Below are 17,276 nucleotides of genomic sequence, written 5' to 3'. Positions count from 1 at the left end.
CCTTCCAGGCTCCAACAACTGCAGAACAGCTCGGCCCACAGCATCTTGTGACAGACAGACACGAAAGCAACGAAGACAGCTAGGCTATAAAGCATGATCTGAAAAGGAGGAACGATATCAAATCTATGCATAATATACATACTTTTATTTATGAATTTGTATGTATACAGACTTTCTATACACACATTACCTACATAATAAAAATGTACATGTGTATACATGGTTGTATAAATATATAACTGTAGAAATCTCAGAACCGATCCTGCCTATTCACAGCGACGTCTCCAGTACAGATGCTTTGTTTGAGTGGCTGTCATTTGGGACTTGGACAAAAGGGGCAAGTGTCATTTGTGTTGGTTTGGGCCCAGAATTTGATGCACTGAAAAAGAGAGAGTCAATAAGGAGCCACCAGCCCAACTCGAAGGTGGTGTGTTATACAGAGATTCTATCAGTATCTTGCTGGTTTGGGGCGCTATCTCCAAGGGATGGTCTGCTCCAGATTGCATCATTAAGATTTCTGCATCTGGGGGATCGAGTCCACAGCGGGGAGCTTTTTAACATGGCAGGATCACTAAGTTCTCCTAACACAAAAAGCAACCATTCATGCTCTATGTGCTTCCTGTTTCCTCCTTAGCCGCAAAGGGCAGACAACTGGGCTTTGTCCCCCCCGCATTTCACTCTAGTGAACCATGGTTGAGATGTCTCCTGTACTGGCACTAAGATCAGCCTCTCCTCCCCCAGTTAACAATTCACAGCTCCCAAAGCGATGCACACTCAGTGGGGGCCAGCTCAGCAATTCACTCTCTATTCTAGAACCTTCGGCTGTGACCTACTCCAGAGCGGGACACAGTTTGGGTCTAACCCTCCAAACATGGAGAGGGCGAGAGAGAAGCATTTAGAGCACGAATCAGATGACTGTGCATTCTTAAAAACCGCAACGAAATGGCCACCTAAAGAGGGCAAACCTCCCAGCCCGAAGCGAAGACATGGAAAGGCTGGCTCACTGATTTCACCTGCCCCAGGGAGGACTATTCTTTCCTTTGGGAGCCTCATTTCCCAGGGGACTCCTGTCCCTTGCTCTGCATTTCCCACCAGCTCTGTTGGCTCCCCAGCCCAGGGGGAGGCTCAGGACCCTGAACCGCACAAGCCACGTAAGAAGAGCATTTCCTGGCCAAGCAGCTGGTCCCTGCTGAGTGGTAGGAGGATGGTGTCCCAAGCCAGGGCTGTGCACTACACTTACCTCCTTGTGGAGCACGTGAGAACAGGCCATCGGGTGGAGCTCACTGGGCTGCACGAGTTTCTGGCACATTAGACACAGCTTACAGGTAGCAGGGGCCTGGGTCACAGCAGCAAGCGTGCACACAGAAATGAGAGTCACAGAAGCCCGGTCACCAGGCGCAGCTCTAAGTGTCCTGCATCCCCCAGGGTCCACATGGTGCCTCATGTCCCCATCCCCACTAAAGAGGTACGGAGGGGGGCCTTGCCAGGGCTGAACATTTAAGTGGGGAAACCCTGGGGACAGGGAAGCGTACCGGCTATGTGGCACTGATCAGACCGTCTCCCTCAGGGCTCCGCTTGTTCATACTGCGATTGGGCTCTCTCCCGCCCCATGCCAGTGTTGCATGCTTGCCTATCCCAGGCACTGGTATGCCGCCTCAGGCCCTCACCTGTGCCCTGCTGTGGTGGCTGTTTCACTCCTTCCCCTTGTGCTGAGTGCTCATGGCCAGCAGATGGTGAGGTGCCTGGGCCCCTAGCCCTTCCCCCCGTCTCCAGTCTAAGGTTAGAGCCCAGAGCCTGCACTGAGGGTGCCGCCCAGCCTGTGGGGCACATTACAGGGGTGCACCCAGCACCCTGCAGGCCATGCTGGGGAACATGCAGGAACGCCCAGGTAACTAAGAACATCTTACATGTGATGGTGTCCCTGGGTAAGACACCTGAGCCGGTGGCAGGAACATAGGGGCGCTGATCTGGGGCAGAGGAGCAGGAAACATGGGGGCCCTGATTCGGCCAAGTGGCTGTTAGCAAAGATGATAAAAGGTATTAGGCATGTTTTAGAGGGAGCGTTGAAGTCACCCCAGGGTATTTACAGGGGGGTGATGGAGACCAGCAGGGAGGGGACCTGTTGGACTCTGACTATCGCCTCCTTGCACAGGATGGAAAGCTGGGAGCTCCGGCTTTGCCTCTGTGGATGCCATTTGTTTCCTATGGAATGGCCCTGTACAGTAGCACAGATCAGACCCATGCTGTAGTTCGCTCCTGCCCAGCCCTCCTTTGACGAGCTCCAACCAACTGCCACGGGGCTGCCTTGTCCAGGAGCCGAATGCTGCCTCCTTCAATACAACCCCTCCCGCCACCACTTGGACCCTGACACTACTCATGCAGCTGACCCACCTGGGCACCCACTGCTGCACCCTGATGCTCGGCCAGCTTTGCTGCTACCAGCTGATTCAGCTCTTCCATGGTCAGCCCTGCCATGGTTCTCCTCGCTGTCTTTATCTGCTGCAGTATGTTCGTCAGCTGGGCCCTGAGGAGACAGCGAGCGGGTCAGGAGCACAAGTTCTGGTCCCAGGTGCCAGTCAGCTGGAAGGTCTGTTTCTCCGTGGCAACCAGCACCCCTTCTAGCAAGGGACCTGAGATGCTGCCACAGGTTGGAGTCTGCCATGGCCTTTCCCTAACCACACGCTGAGGTCAGTCAGAGGTACCATTTCTTGCCATGCTCTCCTCCAGAGGACAGCTGCAGCACGTGGACGACAGGGCACCAGTACTGTGGTTTCCATGCACTGATCCTCAGGGAACGCCTGGGAGGCAGGGCAGTACTATCGCCCCATGTTACAGGTGGGGGAACTGAGGCACAGAGATCAAATGATTTGTCCAAGGTCACACAGGGAAACTGTGTCACAGCTAGCACCCTACCCCGGGATCATGCTCTCATTGCACTGGAAATACTGGGATACCTTAGGGTGAGGCAAGTCTAGTGGCGCTAGTGAACCCAGAAAATCCATGTCCACCCAGAGAGCCCTGCAGTGGGGGCAAACAGCAGCAGCCATCCTTGCTGTTCGAACACACCAATGCAACACTACTGTGTGCTTTTATTCTGGGTCCCAGACTGCACCTCCCACCACAGCATCTGAGCCCCTTCCAGAAGGGTCTTCGCGAACACCGCGAAGTCTGTAACACACATCATGCACTGGCTTCAGTGCACTTCCCAACTGGTAGCAGAGTCAGTCCCAAGCCCTGGCCGAGGCAGAGGAATAGAGGGATCTCCATTATGCAGACAGAAAGCTGAAGCATTGACAGTGAGGTACTGCTACGTCTGCTGAGCAGTTACGGATGCTGCTAGAGGACCCAAGGTCATTTGCAGAGAATGCTCTGTGCACTGCTCGGCCCTACCCTGGAACCGCTGTCGCACCGCATTCTCAGAGCTTGCTCCCACGCTCCAGACAAACACCTTGGAGCCTTTCCTATGGCACTGTTGACTACACATTTTCGGAGACTCAAGTCCAGCCTCTTTTAACATCTCTGTTGCTACCCCACATGCAGGGCCCCACCCCAGACAGGGACACTCACTTGTTACACTGGGGAAATCGAGCCAAGAGCTTCTCCAGGATCTTTTCCAGCTTATCGACCGGCTGTGGCCTGTGAAACTCATGAGCACCCTTGACTCCTCCGAGCCCTGGCGGAGGCGGGATAGAGGCAGCAGATGTCATGTGAGGGCTGTGGGTGCTGACAAGAGATGCCAATACAGGGCTGTTCCTCCCTTGGGAAGCAGGCAGAGGGGGTGAGGGCTGATTAGGCCTGGAGACGACAGGGTTAAGGAGTGGGAAGGAGAGCGCCCGAGGATCAGCACTGGGCATGACCATGGGAACCGGGACCGGCCCAATGGGGAACGGGAGCCTAGGAGTAAGAGATGGATTGGGCTGAAATGCCGGCATCATGAACTCTGTCTGAGAGAGAGAGAAGAGAATACCGGTTAGAATAGGCTCGTGGGAAACCAGCCAGGAACTCCTTCCACCCAGACCACAGACATGAAAACCAGGGGGAGTGAGTGGCAATGAACCCACACCTCACAGATCCCCAGTTTCATCTCCCAGCCGGCCGATGAGTGCAGCTGCCATGCTATCACCAGAGGAACAAGGGGCACACTGTAACTTCTGAGCAGCCAACTGGCTAATACCATGAACATGTGCACGTGCCAGACCACTACCAAAGCCAGGGTTTGTGACCAGCCTGCACCTCCAGTCTGCCCAATACAGGCAACTGTCTACTGGGGTCAGCAGCGAGGCTCTCTGCTAGCCTTAGAAAAGCCCCGTGCATGAGTGACCAGGAACCCTTCACCCGGAGCATCTGGGCCAGGATTTGGGGCGTGACACTCACTTCTGATGGGGGTGGTGGCAGGGTGGGGGTTGGGATCTGTGGCAGGCTGCTCAGCTTTGCTCCATTCCTCACCAGCTGAATGTGAGCATTGAACTGGTCCTAAGAGAAAGAATGAAAAAACAAAAACAAAACAAAAAACATAAGGGGTGTGTGTTACCAAACACTATCAGCCCAAGAGTCTCCCTCGCTCCAGCATGCCATGGCTGCCTGGGTGAAGGGTCCTAACAGCAAGCACCCGCAGGCTGATTCCACACCCTAACACAGCTACAGTTTTGCTGGACTGGACTGTATGGGGGAGGCAAAGGAATTGTTGCTTATGCAAAAGCCTCACCCCAGCCTCTGCTGCCATGTTGACATACTGGATTTCCAGATACTGGCACAGGGCAAGCTGAGGCGTAGCTATCCACGGTCAGTTCTGAGGGGTAATCTGGGGTCACTGCATTTCTGTGGAGGACCATGTCCCCAGAGTACAGCTCACAAACCAAAAGAAAGAGTGATGATGTACAAACTTTCAAATGCAATCTCAGACACCCACTCAAGTGAATCCTATACACACAACTCAAGATGAGTCAAGTCCAGGACTAAATAGCTTTACTACAGAATGTTGTTCAGGAAGAAAAGAGAAACAAGCCTACAAACCTCTTGGGGAGGTGATGATGCGGTATTCGAGGGCATTTTATGGTTAGACATCAGTCAGACTCCCAGGCCTGCCTGAGTTGTCTTGCTTGCATTTTGTGTTTTAATTCCTAGGCCCTGACCCATCTGGACACGCCCATAATTAGTGTTTCCTATCTAATCAAGTTTATCTTTTACAATGCTCACTTATTTCACTTACTGATTGCATGCCCACCATAGAGTGGCTGGACAAGACAGATCATTTTATAACTGCCTTGCTATAGAAAGTAGTGCAGCTATTCGTGTGAGGAACAGATATATTTTAACAAATGGCAAAGTTATTGCCACAATAACATCACAGACCAAATTTGAGACTTTATTACAAAGGGAAGCTAAGTTTCTTCAGAACAGCACAAGGCAATGACCTTCAGCCCCACATAAAAAAAGACCCTGGCTGACCAAACATATCTTCAAAAGCCCTATGTTAGGAAGAGATTTCATTACAAATAAGATCATACATGTGTATTATAACAGCCTCCATGTATTTTGTTAGAATATTTACATGAAAGCGTGTATTAACAATAGAGCAACTGAACGCCATAGACAAATACAGAGATGGGTTCTAGGTATACAGCCTGCCATGAAGGCAACAAGAACCCAAAAACTAACTATACACCCTATGTCACAGTTTCTCTTTGTCAGAGCAGCATTCTGAATTTACCTGAAAGTTTTCCTCTCTGTGTTTAGCTGTCCCCTAATTCAGTGGGTTCAAACTACAGAAGGACAGATTTAGACTGAATCTCAGGAAAAACTTCCCAATTGTAAGAACTGTAGGACAATGGAACAAACTGCCTATGGCAGTTTTGGAGGCTCCTTGACTGGAGGTTTTCAAAAGGAGGCTGGATCGCCATCTGCCTTCAATGGTTTAGACACAACAAATCCTGCATATTGGACTTGATGACTCTTGTGGTCCTTTCTAACCCTACGATTCTATGGTTTGAGACCATATCTGAGGCACAGCATTGTCAAGGTCATTAACACCTGGCCATTTGGGAATGTCCATTTTCATGCTCATTGACAGAGTTACGCAGTTATTCCTATTACCTGTTTAAGCAGTAAGTGTTGGCAGTGTGGTTGGAGCTGTAGGAGATACAGAACAGGGACAGTATGAGTCCCGAATAGTTTAATCTAATGATTATTTAAGGGCTTGCTTGAGAACACCTGACAAGACTTGCAGAATCAATGAAGGGGGGAAGAGGGAGGGGGAAGGGAAGAGGAGAGAGAGAAATAAACCCAATCTAGTACTTAAATTTGATTCACGTTCCCATTCCTCCCTCCTAAGTATTTTTAGGGGTTGCTTGATGCCCAGCAGAGACCCTACCCGGACACTTTCTTTGGTCATTCGTATCCTGTTCAGCCTCATTTCCCACTCCTGCTCGGGTTGTATGGTCTCCAGTGTGGGTGGCGCTGACCTACTCAGAGACAAGAAGAATTAAAAGCGAAAAGAGGGTTTGAGCCCATGTTGTTTGGTAGCAAAGTGGGAACAGCTACAAACAGAACAGACACACCTGTTTACACGTTACTCCCCATCATTTTTCTCCCAACCCTGCCCCTCTTCCCCTGTCCCTCCATTGCAACTCTAACCCACTTTCTTCTCAAAGCCAGGAAAGGAGGGTCCAATCCACACAGATTCCCCCTGTATAAAAGAGAGCAGAACTTCAGGTGTGGGAGTTAGGGCACAAGATGTGCATCTCCTGGATTCAGGTGAAGAAAACTACAGCACACAAACCTCAATAGATTTGGTGCATGACAGAGGCTCAGCAGACAAGAATATGGAATAGCTAAAGATTAAGGAAAAAACATGGAAAACTGGAACTCCACCATCCAGAGGACCTCAGGGCAGGAAACCTTAACTTGGTTGTAACAAAGTCTCTCACACTCAAACACAGACTAGTTGGGGTTTTAGGAGGGGATGAATAGGTGCAAACGGGGTTACTTTGCTCCCTATTGGCCTATACAGAACTCACCTGAGGTAGGTGAGGTGTAGCTCCGCCTCTTTTTCGGCTTCTTCTAGTTTCAGAACCAGCAGCTCCTTCCGGCTCTCCAAGGACAATATCTAATGGAGAGAGAGATCACACACATCGAACTCATGTACTTGATTATCTCCGCAGGCCATGTTGCTCATCCTCCCAGGCTGAGCTTGTCACTTTGCACAGTGCTTAGCACGACGGGGCCCCAATCCTGACAAACATTCATCAGCAGATCACAGTGCAGTAATTTCTCTTGCCCCCTGTGAAGAGCAAGACCCATCCAAAGAGCCTGACACTCCACTGTTCCTTTCACCCCTTTTGCAGGGAAGACACCCACTGTACCATTCCCAGCCTGCCATGATTATTAACTCTAGGCCAGTGGTTCTCAATCCACGGCCCGCTTGTGGCCAAGTCAGCACACAGCTGCGGCCCATGTGACTTCTCAGGGCCATACAGGTAGTTCATCTATTGTGTGGATGTGGCCCACATAACACACACAGAGCTGCATATGTGGCCCACAATGGTAAATCAGTTGACAACTACTGGACTGTGCACTGTTCTGCATCAATCCATGACTTGCAACCATGTGGCTTATACCAACCTCTGCTTTCCAAGCCCTTTCTGTTTCCTCCAGGATGTTCCTATTGATCTCATTGTGCTGGTTCTTCAGCTTATCTAGTTCCATCTCCCATACCTCCCTAGAAGCAAAAGCAGAACACGTCTGTTTAGGCACTAGTGTGACATGCTGACTGGCAACCTGGGACCACAGAACCGCCAAAATGTTGGGTAAGCTGCCAGTACATTCCTTGGATTGCACCCAGGATTGCACCCAGTTTGCAGACTATGGCAGCAATGACCTTCATCAGACATGTAGAGGCCGTAGATCTCAAGACCAAGCTGGCTCAGTGTATACAAGTGACCAGTCATTTCAGAGCAGGACATTGAACATCTTACTCTGAAATGGAATCAGCCATGGAGATCCTTGCAAACTTTCGTTCCTCAAAGTTACACCTTCTAAGACGGGGTTCAAAGATGGTAGTAATGAACGGTCCATTCTCCTTCTCTTTGTCTCTGTGTGCGTGGGGGGGGGGAAGGGGGGGAAGAGAGAGACGGCTGCCTAACAGTGCTGAAGGTTACTCCTTGCCAAGATTGTGTCCAAGTTTGGCAGAAAGAAAGACCACATGTCTGAACTAGAAAGAGACCTGAAAATGATGTGGGGGTTCCAGTGGATCACAAACTGAATATAAGTCAGCAACGAGCTGCAGTTGTGAAAAAGGCAAATATCATTCTGGGGTGTATTAACAGGACTGTCGTATGAAAGACATAGGAGGTAATTGTCCCGCTTTACTCAGCACTGGTGAGGCCTCACCTGCAGAACTGTATCTAGTTCTGGGTGCCGCACTTCAAGAAAGAAGTGGGTAAGCTGGAGAAAGTCCAGAGGAGAGCAACAACGATAGAAGTCTTAGAAAACTTGACCGATGAGGAAAGGTTAAAAAAAGGGGGCGTGTTTCGTCATGAGAAAAGACGACTGAGGGGGACCTGGGAACAGTCTTCCAATACATTAAGGGCAGGGATCAGTGGCTCTCCATGTCCACTGAAGGGAAGACAAGAAGTAATGGGCTTAATCTGCAGAAAGGGAGATTTAGGTTAGATTAGGAAAAACTTTCTAACTATAAGGATAGTTAAGCTCTAGAAGGGGCTTTCAATGGAGGTTGTGGAATTCCCGTGATTGGAGGTTTTTAAGAACAGGCTGGACAAACACCTGTCAGGGGAGGTCTAGGTTTACTGGTCCTGCCTCAGTGCAGGAAGCTGGACTAGATGGCCTCTTGAGGTCCCTTCCAGATGAATCAAAACCCCTGATCCAAACAGCCCAAACTCTGAAGAAGTTCTATCTTTAGGGTCTTATATTACTGCCCATTACTATTATCTGAGCACCCAAGTTTGGCTCTGGATCAGAACTTTGAAGCTTGAACTTGTCTCTACTCAGAACATAAATACTCCAAAGTTAAAAACAGCATTAGGGCAAAAGTATATGGCATACCTAGTTTGACCTCTGCAAGCACAAGTTCAGTTACAGGTAGAGGTGACAAAGTCATTCTGTATGGCCTAATTCTCATCCACACCAATGAAGCACTTGGCAGTCTCTGCTCATGAGAAGCCTGTGCATAACACAGGTAGGGACTGATGGGCATTGGCAGAGCTGGGGAGGAAACAAAAAGCATGCACACTATCCCACATGCCTCTAGCCCGCATTATCAGCCTCTCACTTGGAGCATCACATTCACCCACAGGGAAAAAGGTGAAGCAAGTCTCACTTTGGAGCTAGTGCATGTGATTTAATGTTTCCAATGAATTAAGGGGAAGGGAATGGAAGGAGAGCACTCCACAGAACTGATTTTATAAAAACAGAGTCCTACTTTTCATCAGACTGCTCTGCGATTAGAGAAACAATTTTATTTTCCTTCTCCTCCTGTTCTTTCAGTAACCTGCAAAAGGGAGAAAGGACAGACAAAGTCACTTACTGCAAATGTGGAGCCTTTCACTTATCACTGCTACAGGGCTCAGAACTAAAAGCACATCAAAGTCAGGAGCTCCATACAGTGATCTACATTGAGAAATCAACCACATCAGTATTTTTGTAAGGATTCCAGTGATGCTTTCAGGGGAGCATAATCTTCGCTATATCATGAAATTGTGCAAAGAAAGCCATTGTCCAAGGACCGGTTTATTTGCAGAGGGACACACAGGAAGTGGATTTGGTACTTGGATTATTATTATTAAGAAGGTAGTTTTAGAAGGACTGTTTAGAAAAATGCAATGGCTGTGCTCTTCAAAATAAGACCTACAGCATGGGACAGTTGATGATACACTTTGGGAGAGAGTTTAAGATCATCCCCTCCCTTCTCCCAAAAGGAACCCAAAGTACTTTACAAAGTATGAGCCAAATTCTGCTCACTTTATCCATGTAACAGTCCCATTGGAACCAGTGAGGCAATTTGCATGAGAAAGGCAAGCAGCATCTGGCCCTAGAGAAGAACAGCAGCTGTTTTACAGTGCATCCCAACTCAACCCTCCACAGCAGCTCGGGGTGAGCAGCAAGGAACAACTCAGCCACCCAAAACTGTTAGCTGTCTATACGGCACCCATCCATGCAGCATCTGAGCAAACCATCCACAGGGGTAACTCTGGGTAGACAGGGAGTCATCAATCAAACTGAAATTGGGCCACAACACCAAGATGGCAAAGCACCAAAGGACTGAGTGACCCCAACTACTCAGGGCTTCAGCTGTATGTCTCCTTTGTCAAGATCAGTCAGCATTTACAGCCAACAACCTTGACATTGTCTCTTGGAAAATACATTCATTTTGGGGAGCCTCTGTATACTTAGATCTACTACAGACAGAGTTGCTTAAAACCTGAACAGACCTCCCCTAATATATTAAAATACATACTGCTAGAGATGCTTTTGACAGTCCAGAAAGGTCGCATGGTGGTGCGGTCTCTATCTAGTGCATCAAACTAACCAGAGGGGGCCCTAGTGTTCAGTCACACACAGTTTTATTTCAATAAACACTTGGTCTCCCAGAGGAATACCTTCTGCCTTTCTCACAGAGCTTCTCAATTTCGGCTTTCAGATCCTGCTCCTTTTGCAAGAATTCTTTCTTCTCTTTCTCCATCTTCTTCTTGGTCTCTTCTCGTTTGATCGTCACATCCTGAATGGCCTTCAAGATCTCCTAGAGTATAGCCACCACCAAGCAAATAAAGAACATAAGCTCACCACAAGATTGTTTTTTTTAAATTCTGAACTTGGTACAAGTAATTATGCACACAATTAAATGTGCCACAAAAGGGTTTTAAAAGATTAATGTTAGAACATTAGTTAAGCGAGGCAATGGGCTGAGACTTATGAACAGGAAACTAGAATCTGCTGTACATGACAGATGAGTGGTCTACGTCACAGGTTTTCATGCAGGGAGGAGTGGGGGGTTCACAAACAGGTGTCAGGGGTTAATAACCTTCCTCCCTTTCTTTAAATCTAGTTGAGAGGATGTGCTGAAGCTTTTTTCTGTTCTGACAAGGGGTCACAGTATGGAAGAAGAGGCTGAGAACCAATGGTCTAATCCAATGGCTCTCAAGCTGCAGGCCACACTGGTCACACAGTGCTAACTCTCCTTGTTCCCAGCTCCTGTGATTCATACATGAAACACTTCCCTAGTGCTATTGCTGTTGTTGTCATGGGGATGTTAGGAAATCATGAATGGGAAGGGACCTGACCACGACATGCTGTTTATTCAGATGTAGTTACATGATTAAAGATTTGGAAAAGTCGACATCTAAACAAGTCCTTAGCCCTGACTCTCGCCGTGACCAATATCTGATGCTTAGAAGAATCCCCACACACTTGGCAAGTTGTGCTATGTTCCCCATAAGAGAAATCCCTGCCTGACCTCTCCAAGCAGCATCTTGTGCTCTGCAGCATAGCACTGGATTACCCCAGTTTAGCAGTACAATTGTGAATGGTGCTGGGCAGGCTGGATGTTGAGAGAAAAAGTGCTTCATCTGATACCTGGTGATTCTTCATCTCTTCTTCCCGACGTTGCTGGAGCTGCTTGAGCTGCACCTGGAGTTGATTCTCCACCTGCCTCTGTTTGTCTAGCACTTCCTGGTAACGTTCCTTCAACAAAGCCCTCTCAGACATCATTTTGCCCTGTAATGGACAAACGTGTAGGTAAATGTTTCCTCTCACCTACTGCATCAAAGAGAATGATACAGACAGACCTGTCATGCAGTACAAAGTGATGATGCATCCGATGAAGTGAGCTGTAGCTCACGAAAGCTTATGCTCAAATAAATTTGTTAGTCTCTAAGGTGCCACAAGTCCTCCTGTTCTTTATACTATATTAACGTTTCCCAACCTAACACGAGTGCTATGACAATTCATGTCAAACTCTTTGGGAACAAAAGAGCTCAAAAAGAGCAAGGGTGAGAGAGATTTGGAAAGAAATAAGTCAGTGGTATTTTAACAGCCTTGTGGCCAAAGTGAAATAAAGGTAGGTCCAAGGTATCATACTGTAAGAAAAACAACAGGGCTTGAACCCTGGGTCCTGGCTTAGACCCACCACCTTATGGGGTCTCGGGACCCTGAGTTAGCATGATTTATGCTTAGACAGAAGGGCGCTAGGCTTGAGCCTGAATCCGGAGCTACACTGCAGTATAGACACACCCAATGTCATTTTACCTGTAAGTAAACAGAGAGGATTTAGGGCCACATTTTCAGTGGTCCCGTTGGGATCCTGAGTTCCCACTGACTTCACTGAGTTGGAAACCCTGATAACAGAGAATGGAGGCCTCCTCAGGCCTGAGTAACTTGCCCAGTGACAGAGTTAGTAAAAGATCTGTGATCGGAACCCAGGAATTTGAGAAGTAGTCCCCTGTTCTAATCACAAGACTGGCTGTTCTTTAGTATTGTACTCACCAAGTTCTTTTCAATATCTTGATCTGTGTTCACCTCCATGTCAGCAGTCTTGAAGTCAGTCTGCAAAGGTAGAAATGATTACTTGTGTTGAGCTCTTTGGAGGTGCAAGCAATAGTTTCATGCACAAACAGTTCCCACTTTTAGAGGAACTTTTAGTTGTCTCCTGAGCCAGCCCTGACACCATTTCATTCATCAGCCTTGAAGAAACATTAGACAACCGGGCAGCACGACTGGGACCAGACTCAGTGCTCACATCAGTTGGTGCTCATAATTCCCCCACCCTCTTTTTTGTTTACAAAAGACAATACGCACATACTGTAACTGATTTTACGAGGTACAGAGGCATGTATTGCTTTGTATCGGGAATGCCTGCAGTCCATTTCACTCATTACTATGCTATCTGCCATTCTCACATCCTTCCCTCCTACAAAATAGCTGACATCTGTAACACCCTACCAAGGAAAGAGCCCTTCCAGGGAGCCTAGAAAATGACCTCTACAAACCAGGGAAATCAGAAACCATTCAGAATAGACACAGAAGCTTTAATTCTTCCTGCTACAAGAGGCATATATCGCATGAACATTTTGGCAAAGGACAACGAGGATTGTTCCAAACCTAAGAAGATTACTGGATTTTAAAAGGGATCCTGTCTCTAGGAAGAGTTCCAGCAGGATCCTCTGCCACATCACATACTGTGGATTGGTGGATTAAAAGGCCCTATGGAGCTATTAAGCATTTACTTGCCTGAAACAAACAAAACAACCAGAAAACCAGAAGAGCTTGCCTGGTGCACACAGCAGGCTCTCAGTTGGGAATCAGTGCTTCTGTCTTCCACCTCCGCAACACTGCCCCCTCCCCCTCCCCCCCAATCAAAAAACCCAAGCTAGAGAAAACTCAAGCTTCATGAACATAAGGAAACTGGTACCTGACCTGCACTGCAATGTTCTGAGAGGGCTTCTGGGATGAAGCTTTCTGATCTGAGTCCTGCGCAACTCTGCTGTTTTCAATCCCATTCTCCCCATTTGGTGGCACTTTCAGGGGTTTACTATCCAGCTCCAGACCCCTATCCTCTCTGGCCTGCTGCAAGTGTGAAGCTTCCAGTTCACCTTCAGAGCAATTATTGGTAGCATATTGCTGTTCTGCATGGACATCAACCTGGAAGTGCAGAGAAACTGTTTGCAGATTTTCCCCAGTCAGCAAGGTTCTTTCTTCTTCCACCACACTGTCTGAACCCTCTGAACCAGACTGATAAAGCTCTTCATTTGAGGAACACGCCTGCGTCTCTCTGGAAACAGCACCAGAGTGTCCTACCGCTCTGGGCATAGGTTCTTCTCCTTTGTTCTCTGCAGCCAGCAGTGATGCATCAGTCAGCAATATCCCAGGATCACTTTCTGCTCCTCCTGAATGAGCATCTCCTGTACTCTCACTTGTTATTGGTTGGCTATGATCGGCAGCTTCCAATGATAGGGGATCATTCTCATTTTCTTGTATAGAAAGGTCACTTATGCTATTCAAAAGAAACAGATACTAATCCATACTTTGCATTCTGATTGCATCTTTCACCCAAGTCTCTAAATAAGTGCTTTAAAAAGTATATCCCACAATCAACCTGTGCGGTAGTTCAATGTTCTCATATTACAGATGGAGAAACTGAGATAGAGGAGAAGCAACTTATCCAAGCCCACACGGCAAGTCTGTGGCAGAGCCAAAATCTCAGACCAAGGAGACCCAAGTTACCATTAGGCCACACTCCCACATTTGCTCTATTTATCGTACACTCTTTAATTGGTTCCATTCTCTTTGCTGGTAGGGATTTTAGAAACTTTCACTCAGAATCTACAACTAGAAGACCATACCCATCACTGGGCTGCAGGGAGAAGAGGACTAGTAGAGAAATGGTCTTCAGTTTTCCCCCACTGTCTATGCCCTCCATATGCTGTCTTAAAACAAACTAGTTCAATAAGTTAACAACACATTGGACTTCTGCCACTAAGGTCCGTGCTGCTTTTGCAGAAGTAAGAGGCCATTAAAAGGAACCATTTGATTGATTGATTTTGAGCACAAACCATCAGCGAGCGATCTGACACATACACACACACACCCCTACACCCTACCTCACAGGCAAACTGTCAAGTTCTTTGTATGGGTCTGATTCTCGCGGGGCCAGCTGGCCAGCAGTGGATTTCTCAGGAACTGGCACCTCATCCTTGGTTTGCTCTGACGCCATAGTCCTTTCACTGCAGTTAAAAATTATCATTAGTATTACAGAAGCCCATAGAGGTCCCTGGCAATATGAGGGCCCCCTTGTGCTAAGGACTATATGAACATGTCATAAGAATCCCCACTGCAAAGAGTTTACAGTCAACTCAGACAAGACAAAGGGTCGAAAAAAGAATGTATCGCTATCAGCATTTTACAGATGGGAAACATGAAGCATTAAAAAGAGATACATTTCCTATTTATTTATAACTTTAAAAGTATAGGACATTACAACAAAGACAAACCTGTTTAAAACAGAATCTCTGGGAACCATTAAAGTGGATATATCTGTATATGGCATCTACAGACATTGTGGGTTATTACCACCAGACATCAGTTAACAGATGAGTAAAGATAAAATCACTAAAATGACAGCTGTACCATCTTCTAATATCAAAGAGATCAATAGGGTCTCAGTGACAACCACACACAAACTATGAAACAGGAAACAAGTAACTGCTGATGACGCATGATACCAGTATCCCTTTTCACCAAATACTCGACCCGTGGGGCTGTCCCACGGCAACCTTGCAAACATGCAATATACACAATACAGGACTATCCAGTGTGACTCATTTCAGAGTAGCAGCCGTGTTAGTCTGTATCCGCAAAAAGAACAGGAGGACTTGTGGCACCTTAGAGACTAACCAATTTATTAGAGCACAAGCTTTCGTGAGCTACAGCCCACTTCATCGGATGTTAGTCTCTAAGGTGCCACAAGTCCTCCTCTTCTTTTTGCAGTGTGACTCAATCACTTTACAGTCACTTTACTTTACTGAGACCAGCTGAAATTCTTCAGTGGATATTTGACAAACAAGTCTATATATTTGCACGGGGAGGAACACATGGATTTCATACACAGCGTTCACAGTTTTAAAAGCTCGTCTACACCAGAAAAATGGGTCGGGGGCATGAACTAACCTCAGCCTGCTGCTTGGTGTAGATGCACAGCAAGGCCTTTTCCCTCAAGGGGCAGGCTGAGTCCCACCCGAGGCTGGTCGAGAGAGGAAAGAGGTGTTGCAAAGCAGCCACGTGAGAAACAGAAGGTGTGAGGAGGCAGAGCTCAGTGAACGCACCCTGAGCGGCCCCCCCTCCGCCCACTCTGACAAGCCTGGACGCCGGGAGCGGGGCCCCTGAAGCGCAGAGCAGAAGGTGACGCTGTGGGAACCAGGCTCCCCCCGGCCGGGGGCACGGCTGGGCCCGTAGCGACTGTGGAGAAGGGGCAGGTCCCCCCCAGGGACAGGTGCTGGAGCAGCGGCTTCTTGGATGGGGGGGGGCCCAGGCTGGGGCGGCCCTGCCCAGGGAAGGGGGGAGCAGCCACTGTCGTGGGGGTGGGGCCGGGGGCTTCTCAGGCAGGCGCCAGGGGGGCTCTTGGGGCAGAAGATGGGGACCTTGCTCAGACACCCCCCATTGGGGCGGGGCCGGGGACCCCCCCTGGGCGGGGAGGGAGAAGGGGGGCCGGGGGGACCCCCCAGGGCAGGGGGGAGAAGGGGGGCCGGGGGGAGAAGGGGACCCACCAGGGCGGGGGGGGAGAAGGGGGCCGGGGGGACCCCCCAGGGCGGGGGGGGAGAAGGGGGGCCGGGGGTGGGGGGACCCCCCAGGGCGGGGGGGGAGAAGGGGGGCCGGGGGGAGAAGGGGACCCCCCAGGGCGGGGGGGGAGAAGGGGGGCCGGGGGTGGGGGGACCCCCCAGGGCGGGGGGGGAGAAGGGGGGCCGGGGGCGAAGGGGACCCCCCAGGGCGGGGGGGAGAAGGGGGGCCGGGGCCGGGGGGACCCCCCAGGGCGGGGGGGGAGAAGGGGGGCCGGGGGTGGGGGGACCCCCCAGGGCGGGGGGGGAGAAGGGGGGCCGGGGCCGGGGGGACCCCCAGGGCGGGGGGGGAGAAGGGGGGCCGGGGCGACCCCCAGGGCGGGGGGGGAGAAGGGGGGCTGGGGGTGGGGGGACCCCCCAGGGCGGGGGGGGAGAAGGGGGGCCGAAGGGCGGGGACCCCCGAGGGGGAGGGGCGCGGAGGCCGGGCCGGGGCCGCGCACCCACCTGCGGCCGGAGCCAGGCCTCGCAGCGCCCCCTCGCCGGACACTTCCTGGGCCGCTCGCCGAGGAGCCGGCGGAGCGAGCGGGGCGAAGAGGCGGCGCCCCCGCCGGCCGGAGCTGGCTCCGCTCCCGAGAGCGCCCCCTGCGGCCGGAGGTCCGGCCCCGGCGGACACGGGACCTGTCCCTGGGCGCTGTTGACAGCGACCCGCTAGAGACCCAAGAGAGCTCGCCCCGGGAACCCGCTAGAGACCCCAGAGAGCTCGCCCCGGGAACCCGCTAGAGACCCCAGAGAGCTCGCCTCGGGAGCCCGCTAGAGACCCCAGAGAGCTCGCCCCGGGAGCCCGCTAGAGACCCCAGAGAGTTCGCCCCGGGAGCCCGCTAGAGACCCCAGAGAGCTCGCCCCGGGAACCCGCTAGAGACCCAAGAGAGCTCGCCCCGGGAGCCCGCTAGAGACCCCAGAGAGCTCGCCCCGGGAGCCCGCTAGAGACCCCAGAGA

General features: G+C 50.2%; 1 protein-coding gene across 3 annotated transcripts; it reads right to left on the bottom strand.

Moving 5' to 3' along the window:
- Positions 1–124: 124 nt before the first annotated feature.
- RNF214 (ring finger protein 214) lies at positions 125–16,940 on the bottom strand. 3 transcript variants are annotated; one of them, XM_084612084.1, is made up of 17 exons: positions 16,785–16,937; positions 15,676–15,748; positions 14,610–14,732; positions 13,426–14,002; positions 12,496–12,555; positions 11,587–11,727; positions 10,614–10,753; positions 9,437–9,505; positions 7,621–7,717; positions 7,017–7,105; positions 6,371–6,461; positions 4,375–4,473; positions 3,568–3,944; positions 2,392–2,524; positions 1,908–2,015; positions 1,241–1,336; positions 125–379 (listed from the first exon to the last, which is right to left on the bottom strand). In XM_084612084.1, exons 3-17 carry the CDS (start codon positions 14,720–14,722, stop codon positions 314–316), a joined length of 2,256 nt encoding a protein of 751 aa, XP_084468210.1. In that variant the 5' UTR covers positions 14,723–14,732; positions 15,676–15,748; positions 16,785–16,937; the 3' UTR covers positions 125–313. The 3 variants fall into 3 exon arrangements, with proteins under 3 accessions (XP_084468210.1, XP_084468211.1, XP_084468212.1); XM_084612085.1 differs by lacking the exon at positions 15,676–15,748 and having other exon boundaries at positions 16,785–16,940; XM_084612086.1 differs by lacking the exon at positions 1,908–2,015 and having other exon boundaries at positions 16,785–16,938.
- Positions 16,941–17,276: the final 336 nt, after the last annotated feature.

This window comes from Lepidochelys olivacea (genome assembly GCF_965140295.1).
Source record: "Lepidochelys olivacea isolate rLepOli2 genome assembly, chromosome: 22".
Taxonomy (NCBI): domain Eukaryota; kingdom Metazoa; phylum Chordata; order Testudines; family Cheloniidae; genus Lepidochelys; species Lepidochelys olivacea.
The sequence above is the reverse complement of the archived record's forward strand: the minus strand, read 5'-3'. Positions and strand labels throughout refer to the sequence as shown.

Bases quoted from the DNA above. Each gene is read 5' to 3' on its own strand.
- RNF214 (XM_084612085.1), bottom strand. From the start codon at position 14,722: ATGGCGTCAGAGCAAACCAAGGATGAGGTGCCAGTTCCTGAGAAATCC. The intron at 7,106-7,620 runs GTTGGTATAAGC...TCTCTCCATTAG, and splicing joins AAAGGGCTTGGAAAGCAGAG to ATATTGTCCTTGGAGAGCCG. The intron at 2,016-2,391 runs GTGGGTCAGCTG...CTTTGCTAACAG, and splicing joins GTGCAGCAGTGGGTGCCCAG to CCACTTGGCCGAATCAGGGC.